The sequence below is a fragment of the Hemiscyllium ocellatum genome, chromosome 12 (assembly GCF_020745735.1).
Source record: "Hemiscyllium ocellatum isolate sHemOce1 chromosome 12, sHemOce1.pat.X.cur, whole genome shotgun sequence".
NCBI classification, from domain to species: Eukaryota; Metazoa; Chordata; class Chondrichthyes; order Orectolobiformes; family Hemiscylliidae; genus Hemiscyllium; species Hemiscyllium ocellatum.
In genome coordinates, this window is record NC_083412.1 from 8,837,858 (window position 1) to 8,854,883 (window position 17,026).

General features: G+C 43.4%; 1 protein-coding gene and 1 non-coding gene across 2 annotated transcripts in view; one reads left to right on the forward strand and one right to left on the reverse strand.

Annotated features, from left to right (window-relative positions):
• Nucleotides 1-5,312: 5,312 nt before the first annotated feature.
• Nucleotides 5,313-5,385, forward strand: trnav-uac (transfer RNA valine (anticodon UAC)). The gene has a single exon. It is a non-coding gene; the product is annotated as a tRNA-Val (tRNA).
• A 5,677-nt stretch (nt 5,386-11,062) lies between these two features.
• Nucleotides 11,063-17,026, reverse strand: part of LOC132820927 (BCLAF1 and THRAP3 family member 3-like) — a 58,946-nt gene continuing 52,982 nt past the window's right edge. The window contains exon 12 of the mRNA XM_060833298.1: nt 11,063-13,348. Within this exon, the coding sequence (XP_060689281.1) occupies nt 13,319-13,348 (30 nt within the window). The 3' untranslated portion in view covers nt 11,063-13,318. The remainder of the gene's footprint in view (nt 13,349-17,026) is intronic.

The following is a 17,026-nucleotide window of genomic DNA, read 5'->3' on the forward strand; positions in this document are numbered from 1 at the left end:
ATGGTGTAACTGTTTAAGAAGGGTGGTAAAGACAAGCTAGGGAACTATAGGCCCGTGAGCCTGATTTCAGTGGTGGGCAAGTTATTGGAGGGAATCCTGAGGGACAGGATGTATATATATTTGGAAAGGCAAGGACTGATCAGAGATAGTTAACGTGACTTTGTGCATGGGAAACCATGTCTCACGAACTTGATTGAGTTTTTTGAAGAAGTAACAAAGAGGATTGATGAGGGCAGAGCAGTAGATGTGATCTATATGGACTTCAGTAAGGCGTTCAACGAGGTTCCCCATGGGACACTGGTGAGCAAGGTTAGATCTCATGGAATACAGGGAGAAGTAGCCATTTGGATACAGAACTGGCTCAAAGGTAGAAGACAGAGGGTGGTGGTGGAGGGTTGTTTTTCAGACTGGAGGCCTGTGACCAGTGGAGTGCCACGAGGATCGGTGTTGGGTCCACTATTTTTCATCATTTATATAAATGAGCTGGTTGTGAGCATAGTTAGTAAGTTTGCAGATAACATCAAAATTGGAGGTGTAGTGGACAGCAAAGAAGGCTTACAACGGGATCTTGATCAGATGGGCCAATGGGCTGAAAAGTGGCAGATGGAGTTCAATCTGGATAAATGTGAGGTGCTACATTTTGGGAAAGCAAGTCTTAGCAGGACACATAATGGTAAGGTCCTCGTGAGTGTTGCTGAACAAAGAGACCTTGGAGTGCAGGTTCATAGCTCCTTGAAAGTGGAGTTGCAGGATAGTGAAGAAGGTATTTGGTATGCTTTCCTTTATTGGTCAGAGTATTGGAAGGTCATGTTGCGGCTGTACAGGACATTGGTTAGGCCACTGTTGGAATATTGAATGCAATTCTAGTCTCCTTCCAATCGAAAAGATGTTGTGAAACTTGAAAGGGTTCAAAAAGATTTACAAGAATGTTGCCAGGGCTGAAGGATTTGAGCTATAGGGAGAGGTTGAATAGGCTAGGGCTTTTTCCCTGGAGCATCGGAGGCTGAGGTGACCTTATAGAAGTTTATAAAATCATGAAGGGCATGGATAGGATAAATAGATAAAATGTTTTCCCTGGGGTGGGGGAGTCCAGAACTAGAGGGCATAGGTTTAGGGTGAGATGGGTAAGATATAAAAGAGACTAAAGGGAAATAGAGTCATAGAGTCACAGAGGTGTACAGCATGGAAACAGACCCTTCGGTCCAATCTGTCCATGCCGACCAGATATCCCAACCCAATCTAGTCCCACCTGCCAGCACCCGGCCCATATCCCTTCAAACCCTTCCTATTCATATGCCCATCCAAATGCCTCTTAAATGTTGCCATTGTACCAGCCTCCACCATATCCTCTGGCAGCTCATTCCATACATACCACCCTCTGTGTGAAAAAGCTGCCCCTTAGGTCTCTTTTATATCTTTCCCCTCTCACCCTAAACCTATTGCCTCTAGTTCTGGACTCCCCGAACCCAGGGAAAATACTTTGCTATTTACCCTATCTATGCCCCTCACAATTTTGTAAACCTCTATAAGGTCACCCCTCAGCTCCAACGCTCCAAGGAAAACAGCCCCAGCCTGTTCAGCCTCTCTCTATAGTTCAAATCATCCAACCCTGGCAACATACTTGTAAATCTTTTCTGAATCCTTTCAAGTTTCACAACATCTTTCCGATAGGAAGGAGCCCAGAATTGCACGCAATATTCCAAAAGTGGCCTAACCAATGTCCTGTACAGATGCAACATGACCTCTCAACTCCTGTACTCAATACTCTGACCAATAAAGAAAAGCATACCAAACTCCTTCTTCACTATCCTATCTACCAGTGACTCCACTTTCAAGGAGCTATGAACCTGCACTCCAAGGTCTCTTTGTTCAGCAACACTCCCTAGGACTTTACCATTAAATGTATAAGTCCTGCTAAGATTGCTTTCTCAAAATGCAGCACCTCACATTTATCTGAATTAAACTCCATCTGCCACGTCTCAGCCCATTGGCCCATCTGATCAAGATCCTGCTGTAATCTGAGGTAACCTTCTTCACTGTCCACTACACCTCCAATTTTGGTGTCTTCTGCAAACTTACTCTTGTGCTCACATCCAAATCATTTATATAAATGGCAAAAAGTAGAGGGGCCAGCACCGATCCTCGTGGCACTGCACTGGTCACAGGCCTCCAGTCTGAAAAACAACCCTCCACCATCACCCTCTGTCTTCTACCTTTGAGCCAGTTCTGTATGAAAATGGCTAGTTCTCCCTTTGTTCCATGAGATCTAACCTTGCCGCTCTGCTGCTCCTTGGATGCTGCCTGAACTGCTGTGCTCTTCCAGCACCACTAATCCAGAATCTGGTTTCCAGCATCTGCAGTCATTGTTTTTACCTTGCTAATCAGTGTCCCATGGGGAACCTTGTCAAACACTATACTGAAGTCCATATAGATCACATCTACTACTCTGCCCTCATCAACCTTCTTTGTTACTGCTTCAAAAAACTCAATCAAGTTTGTGAGACATAATTTCCCACGCACAAAGCCATGTATATCCTGTCCCTCAGGATTCCCTCCAACAACTTGCCCACCACTGAGGTCAGGCTCACCCATCTATAATTCCCTGGCTTGTCCTTACCACCCTTTTTAAACAGTGGCACCACGTTTGCCAACCTCCAGTCTTCCGGCACCTCACCTGTGACTATCGATGATACAAATATCTAGCTTCCCACAGAGTTCTCGGGTACACCTGATCAGGTCCTGGGGATTTATCCACCTTTAACCATTTCAACACATCCAACACTTCCTCCTGTGTAATCTGGACATTTTGCAAGATGTCACTATCTATTTCCCTACAGTCTATATCTTCCATATCCTTTTCCAAGTAAATACTGATGCAAAATATTCATTTAGTAACTGCCCCATTTTCTGCGGCTCCACACAAGGGCTGCCTTGCTGATCCTTGAGGGGCCCTATCTGATTTCACCTGAAAGGATCATATGGAACCCACTGCGGGGGAGGGGACAACAAAGATTGGTAGCATGGTGAATGGCCTCAAAACTTTCAGAGCAAGTGTGGGGAGATTCAGTCTCTCACGGCCAGATTGTGCAGCCGTGACGCCCTAGCCATCAGCTCCCCCTAGCACAGTATGATCGGGCTCTTTTCCACCTGAAATTCTTTGCATGACTTCGAATTTCTGCTAGAACAATGTCTATTAATTACCATTCTTTTATTACACAATATTTTGTGTGTTTTGCCTTTCTTATGCACTTTATGCTGCCCTTTGTATGATCATCTAGTTTATGCTGTCCACGTAGCACTTTGGTCCTAGAGGACCACTGTCTCATTTTCTAACATATCAGTTGTATATGGTCGATATGACAAATAAAATCCACTCTACTCATTTCTACAAAGAGCATTCCCGTGAAATAAACACATTATTAAGAGTTTGGATCCAGTCCTTCAGAGTTCCCTACATGCCCTCATCCCATGTACTTCTCGCATAGGTGACTTCTACTGCCTTCTGCAGATACACAAAGCCAATACACCAGGACATCCCATCGTATCAGGCAACGGGACCCTGTGTGAGAACTGCTCTGGCTATGTCGAGGGCTTCTATACTGAGGATAGGAGACCCCTCTTAAGAACGTAATACGATGCTTAGTGAAAGTGAGGACTGTAGATGCTGGAGATCAGAGTCAAGGTTAGAGTGGTGCTGGAAAAGCACAGCAGGTCAGGCAGCATCTAGGGAACTGGAAAATCGATATTTCAGGCAAAAGCCCTTCATCAAAAGCCCTTCACCACATCACCACACAACCCTGTCACGGCAACCACTGCAAGACGTGTCAGAGTGTGGACACGGATACCACCATTACATGTGGGGACGCCTCCTACCATGTACATGGTAGATATGCATGTCACTCGGCCAATGTTGTCTATCTCATACGCTGCACCCTGAGGCATGGTACATTGGTGAGACTGAGCAGAGGCTACAGCAACAGATGAATGGACACCACACAACAATCACCAGACAGGAGTGTTACCTTTCAGTTAGAGAACACTCCAGCGGTCCGGGACATTCAGCCTCGGACCTTTGGGTGACCCCGTCCTCCAAGACAGACTTCGGGTCAGGCAACAGCGCAAAGTGGTCAAGCTGAGGCTGATAGCCAAGTTCGGTACCAATGGGGATGGCCTCAACCGGGACCATGAGTTCATGTCACACTACTGGTGACCTCACTGCACTATGCACTCTCTCACACACACACACACTCCTACATACTCACGCAGACCCTCTCTCATACTGACAAACATGCAACATGCACCCCCTGCACTCACCCCTACGCACGAACCCATCACACTCATACACATAATTGACCTAGCTTACATGCACACATATACACACTCTCACATGCACTCACACCCACACGCACACATTCACACTTCCAGTCTCTCCTGCATGCGTACTCATATAAGTTTACGGGGTCAATTTGTATTTACAGAATTACATTTTATTTTGCTCAAAAACTGCATAAATCCTTGTAAAATTCTGTAAGCCCAACTTTAGGAATATAACTGACTCATCATTGGTACAGACTTTACCTTCACACATTATCTGAGCTGAGATGACTCTTATGAGATAAACTGATGCCACCTTGAGACTGTAATTCTGGGACTACACATTAAAGAACCTAAACCACCATATCCCATTCTAAAGGATGAAAGACTTAATTTAAATTTGTTTGGTGTTGTGTGATTTATAATTAAAGTTGTCTAATATATCATTACAACTCCGTGACACAGTAACCCTTTCGCTATAAATTCTGCGTCGTATTGTCATGTTCCACAGCCATCTAATGAAGGGGCAGCACTGCGAAAGCTAATGCTTCGAAAAAAACCTATTGGACTATAACCTGGCGTTGTGTGATTTTTAACTTTGTACACCCAAAGAAAGTTCTGCTCCTTCCCAACTTACTTCAGTCACCGAAGTGACTGCACCAACCCCACCTCCTGTCAGCGCAGCACCCACAGTGCCTTACCACCGGTGCTGCAAAGGGCGCTGTACGCGGCGGACCGGCCATTGCAGTGGCCGCTGTATTTTACCACCGGTGCTGCAGAGGGCGGTGTGCTCGTCGGACCCGCGGCTGCAGCAGCTTGCGCGGTTTACCACCGAGGCTGCAGAGGACGCTGCATTCGGAGGACCAGCCCCACCAGCGGGTGGTACAGAGGGCGCTTGCCGCAGCGAATCATCAACCGCAACAGCATAACATCAGGGCAGACCATGCGCATGCTCAGTTAAGCCTATGAGTCGCGCTACATCATAACTGATCGTCTCTGGTTCCATAGTGTAGTGGTTATCACGTCTGCTTTACACGCAGAAGGTCCTGGGTTCGAGCCCCAGTGGAACCAGATTTTTTTTTTCAGTCACATTATTTAAAACTGTCTCTATCATTTTATGTCAATCTCAAGTATTTATTTCACATGTCGGTGATGAAGTATGAATCAACGTTAGATTGGTTTTAATTTTTAAAACAGTTTTGAGCTGTTTCACTGTTGTCTGGGAAGAATGCCCATTCCTAGTGAATTAGATTTCATTGCAATGATGAATTATTGCCATGCCTGAACACTGGGACAATTTACAGAACCATTTTAACCAGCCACAGTGCACAATCTATGCCCCATCTTTAAAGTGTGAGAGTAAAAATATGATGGTATCTGGTTGATCTGAGTCTTTGCTATCAATGTTTCTGCATTGGAAGGAGAGCTTCAGATTGTCTTTGAAACATTTTCATGGTCTTTGCCTGGAACATTGGTCATTTGTTTGAGAGTTGAGAAAGCAGGACCAGGCAATACAGACACCGTACACCATGGTTGATTTTGCAAGAGCTGAATGCCTGTGCAGTCAGAGGAGGCGAGCAGTTTTCAATTATTTGCTCCTGGAGTCCAAAGGGTGTGGTGCAGGCATGGCTGCTGGAATTTCTGTAATGATCTGATGTGTGACAACTAATGCTCTGCATATGAAGGATTTTGCTGACTCATAGAGTTCTTTGTTGTTAAAAAAAATCCGTTCCTCCAGTTAGGTGGTTGAGTTGGCACACAGACAAGCTGATGTTGTTAATAAATGTCTTCAAAATCTGGACCAATGTCAAGCAAGACTTTTGATTGTATTTACAGTGGACGAGAGAGTGGTTGTTCACCTCATCATTAACTGCCCTCTGGTATCAGAAAGACCTTGGAGTGCAGGTTCATAGCTTCTTGAAAGTGGAGTCACAGGTAGATAGGATAGTGAAGAACACGTTTGCTACGCTTTCCTTTATTGGTCAGAGTATTGAGTACAGGAGTTGGGAGGTCAATTTGCAGCTGTACAGGACATTGGTCAGGCCACCTTTGGAATATTGTGTGCAATTCTGGGCTCCTTCCTATTGGAAAGATGTTGTAAAACATGAAAGGGTTCAGAAAAGATTTACAAAGGTGTTGCCGGGGTTGGAGGATTTGAGCTATTGGAGAGAGGCTGAGGCTGAGGCTGTTTTCCCTGGAGCGTCGGAGGGACCTTATAGAGGTTTACAAAATTGTGAGGGGCATAGATAGGGTAAATAGGCAATTTTCCCTGGGTCGGGGAGTCCAGAACTAGAGGTCATAGGTTCAGGGTGAGAGGCGAGAGATATAAAAGAGACCTACGGGGCAACCTTTTCACATAGAGGGTGGTATGTGTATGGAATGAGCTGCCAGAGGAAGTGGTGGAGACTGGTACAATTGCAACATTTAAGAGGCATTTGGATGGGTATATGAATAGGAAGGTTTTGGAGGGATATGGGCTGGGGGCTGGCAAGTGGGACTAGATTGGGTTGGGATATCTGGTTTGTTTCCATGCTGTACATCTCTATGACTCTATGAAAGCTTTGACTACCAGAAGCATACTGCGATGTTGCAGACCATTCTGCATCAGATTTACACTCTCGATTTCTTCAATTCTGCACACAAAAGACTCAGTCTGTCCTTGGATATTGCCGTAACAAAGTAAACATTAATCCAGTCATATATTCCACCAACTTGATATTTCACAGAATTGTTATGATGTAGAAAGAGCCCATTCAGTCCATCATGCCTGCACCAGCTCTTCAAATGAGCACTGTTACCTAGTGTCAATCTCCTGCTTTATCCCTGTACCTGCAACAATCAGTTGCAGATCTGGGTACATATGCTGTACATTTTGCTGGGTCAGGTATACTGCTGGGTTTGCTAAATGTCTGGTCCCTGCAGAATCAGAATGACTAACACATCATGATGGCACTGACTGTAAAAGCAGTAGCTCATCTACATGCAGTAAAACATACAGATGCTAATGAAGTGACAGCTGATAGTTTTTGAAAATGTGGCATGTGGGCATTTATTACCCATCCTTAACTCGCTTGTAGAAAGTTGAGCTAAGCTACTTTTTTGAACTGCTCCAATCTATGTTCACAGAATCCCCATAGTGCAGAAGCAGGCTTCTTAAGGCTACACTGATCCTCTGAAGAGCATCCTATCCATCCAAATCCATCCCCCCATTCCTATCCCAGTAAACTTGCATTTTCCCATGGGGATCCACCCAACTTACACATCCCAGGAAACTATCCCATAGGCAATTCACCTAACCTACACATCTTTGGACTGTGGGAGGAAGGCAGAGCACCCAGAGGGAGCGCATACACACACAGGAAGAGAGTGCAAACTCCACACAAGGCAGTTGCTTTAGGATCAAATTGAACCTGGACCCCTAGTGCTGTGAAATAGCGGTGTTAACCACTGAGCTCCTAAGTCTAGCTTCCAGATGCTGAAGTGATATACAGTATTTTCAAGGCATGATGGTGAGTGACTTCGAGGGGAACTTGCAGTTGGTGGTATTCCCATGGATCTGCTGTCCTCATCCTTTCAGATAGAAATGGTTGTAGGCCTGGAAAGTAGTGTGAAGAATTTTGGTGACTTTGTGCAGTGCATCTCATAGATAGCATACACTACTGCTATTGGGCACAGAGGGTGGAGCTGAAAATGTGTTGTTGGAAAAGCGCAGCAGGTCAGGCAGCATCCAAGGAACAGGAAATTTGACGTTTCGGGCATAAGCCCTTCTTCAGGAATGCCCGAAACGTCGAATTTCCTGTTCCTTGGATGCTGCCTGACCTGCTGCACTTTTCCAGCAACACATCTTCAGCTCTGATCTCCAGCATCTGCAGACCTCACTTTCTCCTCACAGAGGGTGGAGGGCATGGATGCTTGTGGATGTGGTGCCAAACAAGTGGGCTGCTTTGTCCTGGATGGTATCAAGCTTCTTGAGTGTTGTTGGAGCTGAAGGCATCCAGGCAAGTAAGGATACTGACACCACACCACTCATGCCTTGTAGATGGTGGATAGACTGGGGTGTCAGGAGGTGAATTACGTGCTTCAGGATTCCAAGCCCCTGCTCTCGTAGCTGGAGTACTTATGTGGCTGGTCCAGTTCAGGATCATTTTGCCCACAGATTCCTGAAGACAGCAGAACAGATCAATAGGATAATTTAGAAGCCATACAGGACACTTGACTTTATCAACTGTGGCACAGAACAGGTACAGTATTTTGGAGCTGCACAGAACTTTGATTAGGTCACAGCTGAAGCACTATGTGTAGTTCAAGTCATTACAGGAAGGATGCAATGCAGTAGAGAGGAGGCAGGATGTACCTGGGATGAAGCATTTCAGTCATGACGAGAGACTGGGTAAGCTTGGGATGTTTTCTTTGGATCAGAGTAGGAATTAAGAGGAACCGGACTGATGTACGTATGATTACGAGGAACGTGAACAAGATGGCTAGTGTCAATAACAAGGACACATAATTCTAAGGTGAAAGGAAAGAGGTTTAGAGGGGATTTGAGGGTAAGTTCTTTTTCACCCAGAGGATGGTGGGGGTCTGGAATGCACTGCTCGGGGAAGTTGGGAAATAATTGAGGTGGGAAAGCTCACAATCTTTAAAAAGTACTTGGGTGAACATTTGAAATACAATAACATTCAAGGTTATGAGTCTTGTGCAGGGAAGTAGGACTAGTGCAGATAGAGTACAACTTTGACAGTAAACATTCAATGGGCTGAGTCTGTGAAATCACTCTATGAAATATGGACAAAGTGGATGCACTGTACTCAGAATTCCAACCATCACTGGACGAGGTGTCACATCAAATATGATTAAACAAGGTCATGTTGGAGGTGAACCATTTACTGTTTGGGTGGAGGGCAGGGTGGGGGTGGGAAGAGTAGAGGATTGGTTAGCTAACAGGAAGCAGAGAGTTGGGAGATTTGGGTCATTTTCAGGATAGCAAACTGCTGGGCCCCCCAATGATTTCTGATCGATATCAATGACTGTGATGAGAGAGAAAATGTTTATTTTTCCACTTTTGCTGATGAGACAGAGTCTAAAAGGAAGTTGTGAAGAGGGCATGAGGAGTCTGCAAAGGACTCAAATAGGAGAAGCAGGCCACAAAATTGGCAGATAGATTATAATGTGGAAAATTATGTTAACTTGTCCAGTTTTGCAAGAATAGAAAAGCAACATATTATCAGATGAGGAGACTCAGTGGGCCGAATGGACTACTTCTGCTGCTCCATCTTGTGGTCTTGTTTAAATAGAGATTACAGAACTCTGAATGAAGAGGTAATCTGAGCATACTGGTACACTAATGATACAAAAACAGTTAATATGCAGAGACAACAGGTTATTAGGAAGGTGAATGGAATGCTGTCATTTATTGTAAGGGGAATAGAAAAGTAAGGATGTTTTGCTTCAGTTGTACAGGGTATCGGTGAGAATCTATTTAAAGTATTTTGCACAGTTTTGGCATTCTTATTTTAGGATACAAATGCATTAGAAGTAGTTCAGACAAGATTCAGCTGATCTAGAGACCCGATATGGGGCAATCAAATGAGGAAATGTTGCTTTAGGATGAGCCTGCAATTATTTGAGAGTTTTAAAGGATATGAAGACACCTTATTCAGACACACCAGATCCTGAGTGGATTTGACAAGGTGGAAACTGAAAGATATTGCCAATCATGGGAAAAACTATGATATAGTTAAATAAATAAGGTGTCATCCATTAAAGATGGAGATGAGAATTATTTTGTCAGATGTTTGTTAATGGGGTAGGTAGGAATGTGGAATTGAGGCCACATCAAATCAGCCAGAATGGCAGAAGTGGCTTGAAGGATTGATTTGGTCTACTCCTGTTCCTATTGACATGCTCAAAAATGGAGTGGTATCAGCAAGAAAAATATATTGAACAGATAATTTTGAAAGGTGAGGATGTATTTTGTAAAGATTAAATGTTTTTAAAGTTCACACAATACATGACAATACTGTGCCTTTAACAAAGCTGTGTTCTCTGCTGTTTCTCTTACAGATAAATGTTGCCACAACCATCAGAATGTATCATTCAGATAGGCAGTTCGTAAACAGCTTGGAGGTACCCCTGGGTCTTTCGTAAGTGAGCAAAGTCTCTCACAGACCCAGGAAGGCTTTTTTGTTTTGTTTTCAGTTAGTGAGGAGGTTTCTAATAGCTGGCTGCTAGAACAGGTAGAGCTCTCTTTGCTGCTAGAATGCGAGACAGTGTGTGAGAATAAAACGGTTTTGCTACATTGCTTTGCCAAGGGTGTGTTTATGAAATGCTACCTACATTGGAACAATTGATGACCAGTGGTTAAATCATATCTTCCGTATTTCAACAGAGTTAAAGATACGCTGCTTTTTTTTGTTTATACTTCTTTGCGTTGTAAGGATAAAGTGTGTTTTGCTTAAAGCACAGTGGTGAACCAATTGAATCACATCTGGAATATAGCGCCTTACACTTGCCTTTAAATAAATATAAAAGTTAAGGCCGAGGCTAATCTCCTTACTATATTTTGGGGTGCTTGACCGGGCCCATAACATGCAAAAGAATGTCATATTGTGTTTGTAACTGGCACACAGTATGGTGTAATAATTTCATTAAATGAGACAAAGACAATCAAAGTACACGAAACAACTCCATAGGATTGTGGAAACAGTGGAACTTTAATGCAACAAATGAATAGATTAAAGAACAGCAGCTCAAAGTATACTTCACAAAGACAATAGAATTAAAATCCATCAATAGCAAACATGTGGTCATAGTGATGAAAGAACAGTTTAATGACAGTCTTCATACAAATCTCAAGCTGCTCCTGTCACCTGTAGAAATTCATCACCACTAAAACAAGTTCAAATAAAACCTGACTGGTCAACTGTTAGAAAGTTACAAACAAACTGTTGCCATCTAATCACATCACTGCACAGAAAAGCAACAGTGATGTCCAGAGAACAATTTGCAAAGAAAGAACATAAGGAAGAATTTCAGTTTTGTGGAGCTGTTTTATGGGCAGCAGATTGGAGAGGGCGATATGCTGGCATCAGAAAGATAATTTTGGAACAATCCCAATACTTGTATCTGAGTCACTAGAGATACAAAGAGATCATGGATAAACCAGTACCATTAGGGTCAGAACGGTTTCAACTTGTTATCCATATATCTCAGTACATTCTTGGACAAAATTAGATCGGATTTTTAAAGAAAGTCCTACTCAATAAACCAACCTGGCGTTAGCAATGTTATTTCTCCCCAGGTTCAGGAATAAGAGAATGGGAGAAATATTAGAATGAATTATTCAAAACAAAGCGCTTGTTCCTGTAAACATATAAATGGTTGCAAAAGCCAATAGACATTTGGCATTCAAAGATAATCAATATTCAAACTAAGTAAACGTTATAAATGCCTGATCTAATTAAAGTTCAAAAAAGGGAGGGGACCTATATGTGCACACACCATCCAAGTGTGGGATATTGAATTCTAACATTTCAACCTGTATAATAATTAAATATTGCCTAGATTCCAAACATACTAACTAGTGTATGTTTTTACTTGGTTATTAACCAATACTGATGTTTTAGCTGGGAAAGGAAAACCCCTATGGAATTAACTCTAATTAGAATAATTAATTCCTTCTGCCCCTCATCCCAAGGTTTGCTTTTTGGAAATAAATCAATGAGTACAACTGTAGCACGGCTGGAGTACCACAGGGGTTCTGAAACAGTCACATATGAACTGAAACAGTAACTGTTTCTCTTACAGATGCTGGCACTTGAGTTTCTCCAACATTATTTTTATACTGCTATCCAGCCCTACAAAATCAGGATGAGATTGAGCATAGCTATCTAAATAAAGGAAGTTCAGCGGGTGTAGGAATGGGAACACTCCCAGATGCACACCTAATGTGGAAGTGCAACACCTCATCTTAACACTCCACGTAATGAGATTCATTATATTGAAGGGACAGACTTAGAACATTGAGAAAACAAGTGAATAACTCTGCCATTCCTGTCTCGCCTTATTATTTGCCCCTGGTTAGGCTTTGATCATCTTGCACTTTTACACTGTTTGCCCTGGTCTTCTTTCATTTTGTTTTCTCTTCACTGAAAGCTTTGTGTTTATTGAAATCCCTGTCTCTTCCTGACATCAATGTCCCCTCACATGGAGTCAAATCATCTCCTCCACTAACTCTACACAGAATGGTACATCTGGATAACAATTCTCACTAAAATGGAATCGATAAAAACACAAAGTACCAAACAACTACATCTTACACCAGAATATTAATGTACCATTTATTTGGTCACACACATTTGCAGGTTCAAATCAAAAGCAGAACAGTAGATTGAGATACATTAAGGCAAATGAACTCAGCCAACAAGTCCACAATTTAAATAACAGGAAATACTTGGACATCCATTCACAAGGACAGCAAGCAACATCAGCTTGCACTCCTGCAGCCAATGGCAAACATCAGAGAAAAATTCACAAGTTTAATTTTTAAACATTCTGTCCACCTTCAATCACACCATTAATATTTCTGGTTTCTCACAGCAACATTTTAAACCGGGGTGCATCATTACTTTGACAAGACTTAAACAGATCAGTGTTTTATCTCATATTTGCGGTTGTCCTGCCTTGCAGTTCATGTTTTAGAATTATTCTTGGAAGACCTTGTCTGAAGGCTAGTGTGGAAGGGAAAAGAGGAGGCTATTATTCAGACTAATTAGAAAACAGTGGAAGGTTTTAATCACCAGTCAGATTATCAAGCGTAATTGGAAAAAAACGATTGGATCTGTCACTAACTATAGTAGAACAAGTTGAACAACAGCATATTCACAGCAGTCTGCAATAGCCATTTGGACCGATTCCAACTGAAATGCGAGCAGTCCTCCAGAGATTTAATATTGGAAATACATCCGCTGTTCAGCACTCTTCCATATTCTGATGGCTATGTATGTTACTTGTCTGTGGTACTGCTGGGTAATTCCTATTGGAGAGAAGGTTTCAAAGTTATTGATTGCTAAAGTGCCACAATTGTTTGGGGATTTATTTCAGGGGGAGAGAAGAGGGATGGGTTTAATCCTGTACAATGGAATAGAATTCAAGCCAAAAGCATGACTGGAATTTGTCAACCAAGCAGAATGCCACTGCTGCTCCTAATATCTACTACTGGGGACAGCATGTGGCTCTGAAGAAATATTGAATTAAATAAAATCCAAATATTAAACTAACTTCATAACTCAGTAAAACAATACTCAAAAGCAGGCAGTGACAGTACCTAGAATGAAATCAAGAGGTCAACTGGAGTCCCACAATCTTGTAAGTCACTTTGTTAGAAGTTAGAAAGTTAGAAATTAAACTGAACCTATTGCAAAGATGAATTAAAAAATAATTTCCACCTTTGAAAGTTCATGTTTAAGGCAACTCCATGAATGTACGAGGTATTGCTCTAAAACAAAAGCTTGCCCCTGCAAGGCAGGATGAGAAGTATTTTCTTTGAGAGGATCACTTGGAACTTTCTGCCTCTGAATGTGGTGGATGCAAGGGTTATTGAATATTTTTAAGGCAAAGGTAGATTGATTGTCTTGCCTGAGAAATAATGAAGGTCATTGGGAATCGATGGAAACTTGGAATCAAAACAGAAACAGATTAGATTAGATTACTTGCAGTGTGGAAACAGGCCCTTCGGCCCAACAAGTACACACCGACCCGCCGAAGTGCAACCCACCCATACCCTTACATTTACCCCTTACCTAACACTACGGGCAATTTAGCATGGCCAATTCACCTGACCCGCACATCTTTGGACTGTGGGAGGAAACCGGAGCACCTGGAGGAAACCCACGCAGACACGGGGAGAACGTGCAAACTCCACACAGTCAATCGCCTGAGTCGGGAATTGAACCCGGGTCTCAGGCGCTGTGAGGCAGCAGTGCTAACCACTGTGCCACCGTGCCGCCCACAGATTGGGAGTGATTTTCTACTGAAAGACACAGTAAGCGGCACGGTGGCACAGTGGTTAGCACCAGGGATCCAGGTTCAATTCCCGCCTCGGGCAACTGTCTGTGTGGAGTTTGCATATTCTCCCCGTGTCTGCGTGGGTTTCCTCCAGGTGCCCACAGTCCAAAGATGTGCAGGTTAGGTGAATTGGCCATGCTAAATTGCCCGTAGTGTTAGGTGAAGAGGTAAATGTAGAGGAATGGGTCTGGGTGGGTTACGCTTCGGAGGGTCGGTGTGGACGTATTGGGCCGAAGGGCCCGTTTCCACACTAAGTAATCTAATCTAAGCTGAAATGGTTCAGTCCTGCTCAGAATTTGTATGGGCAGATTAACAACATATCTCTAGAACGCTGGACTCAATATTAGTATATGATTGGCACAAATACTATTAAAGGAGAAAAACTGTACTTGATGCTTTGTCACACTGTATCCTGAACATGACCTGCCCCTCACAAAGCCATACTGACTATGCCTGGGAAATGAACATTCAAGGCTATACGTGCTATCGTAAGGACAGACTGACGGGCAGACGGGGTGGGGTGGCCCCGTTGGCAAGGGATGATATTCAGTCTCTTGCGCGGGGGGGGACCTAAATCAGGGGATGTAGAGTCAGTATGGATAGAGCTGAGAAATTCTAAGGGTAGAAAGACCCTCTTGGGAGTTATCTACAGGCCCCAAACAGTAGTCTGGATGTAGGGTGTAAATTGAATAAGGAGCTGAAATTGGCCTGTCGCAAAGATGTTATTACAGTTGTTATGGGGGATTTCAACATGCAGGTAGACTAGGAGAATCAGGATGGTATTGGATGTCAAGAGACTTTGTGGAGTGCCTCAGAGATGGATTCTTAGAACAGCTGGTGCTGGAGCCTACCAGGGAGACAGCAATTCTGGATCTTGTATTGTGCAACGAACCAGAATTGATCAGGGACCTCGAAGTGAAGAAGCCATTAGGAGGTAGTGACCATGCAATTTGAGAGGGAGAGGATACAATTCGTAGTGACAATATTTCAGTTGAATAAAAGAACTATGGAGCTATGAGGGAGGAGCTGGCCAACGTTCAATGGTGCAATACCTTAGCAGGGATGACAGTGGAGGAACAATGGCAGATATTCCTGGGTCTAATGCAGAAGATGCAGATCAGTTCATTTCAAAAAGGAGGAAAGATCCTATGAGGAGGCAGGGGTGGCTGTGGCTGACGAGGGAAGTTAAGAAACATATAAAATCAAAAGAAAAAGTATAACATAGCAAAGATGAGTGGGAAAACGGAGGACTGGGAAGCTTTTAAAGAACAACAGAGGATTACTAAGAAGGAAATATGCAGAGAAAAAATGAGGTACAAAGGTAAACTGGCCAAAAATATAAAGGAGGATAGTAAAAGCTTTTTTAGGTATGTGGAAGGGAAAAAAATGGTTAAGACTAAAATTGGGCCCTTGAAGACAGAAACAGGAGAATATATTATGGGGAACAAAGAAATGGCAGAAGAGTAGAATTGGTACTTCAGATCTGTGTTCACTGGGGAAGACACAAGCAATTTCCAAGAGGTAACAGTGGCTGAAGGACCTGAACTGAAGAATTTATATTTGCCAGGAATTGGTGTTGGAGAGACTATTAGGTCTGAAGGCTGACCTGATGGTCTACATCCCAGGGTACTGAAGGAGATGACTCTAGAAATCGTGGATGCGTTGGTGATTATTTTCCAGAGTTCGGTAGATTCAGGATCAGTTCCTGCGGATTGGAGGGTGGCTAATGTTATATAGAACATAGGAAAATACAGCGCGTACAGGCCCTTCGGCCCTCGATGTTGCGCCGATCCAAGCCCACCTAACCTACACTAGCCCACTATCCTCCATATGCCTATCCAATGCCCGTTTAAATGCCCATATAGAGGGAGAGTCCACCACTGTGACTGGCAGGGCATTCCATGAACTCACAACCCGCTGAGTAAAGAATCTACCCCTAACATCAGTCCTATACCTACCACCTCTTAATTTAAAGCTATGCCCCCTCGTAATATCTGACTCCATACGTGGAAAAAGGTTCTCATGGTCAACCCTATCTAAACCCCTAATCATCTTGTACGCCTCTATCAAGCCACCCCTAATCCTTCTTTTCTCCAATGAAAACAGCCCCAGTGCCTCAGCCTTTCCTCAAACAATCTTCCTACCATACCAGGCAACATCCTGGTAAACCTCTTTTGCACCAGTTCCAGTGCCTCCACATCCTTCCTTTAGTATGGTGACCAAAACTGCACACAATACTCCAGATGCGGCTGCACCAGAGTCTTCTACAACTGCAACATGACTTCAGGACTCTGAAACTCAGTTCCTCTACCAATAAAAGCCAGTACGCCATATGCCTTCTTCACAGCACTATTTACCTGGGTGACAACTTTCAGAGATCTGTGTACATGGACACCAAGATCCCTCTGCTCATCCACACTACCAAGTATCCAACCATTAGCCCAGTACTCCATCTTCTTGTTACTCTTACCAAAGTGAATCACTTCACACTTAGCTACATTGAACTCCATTTGCCACCTTTCTGCCCAGCTCTGCAGCTTATCTATATCCCGCTGTAACCTGCCATATCCTTCCTCACTGTCAACAACTCCACCGACTTTCATATCATCCGCAAACTTGCTCACCCAACCTTCTAGCCCCTCCTCCT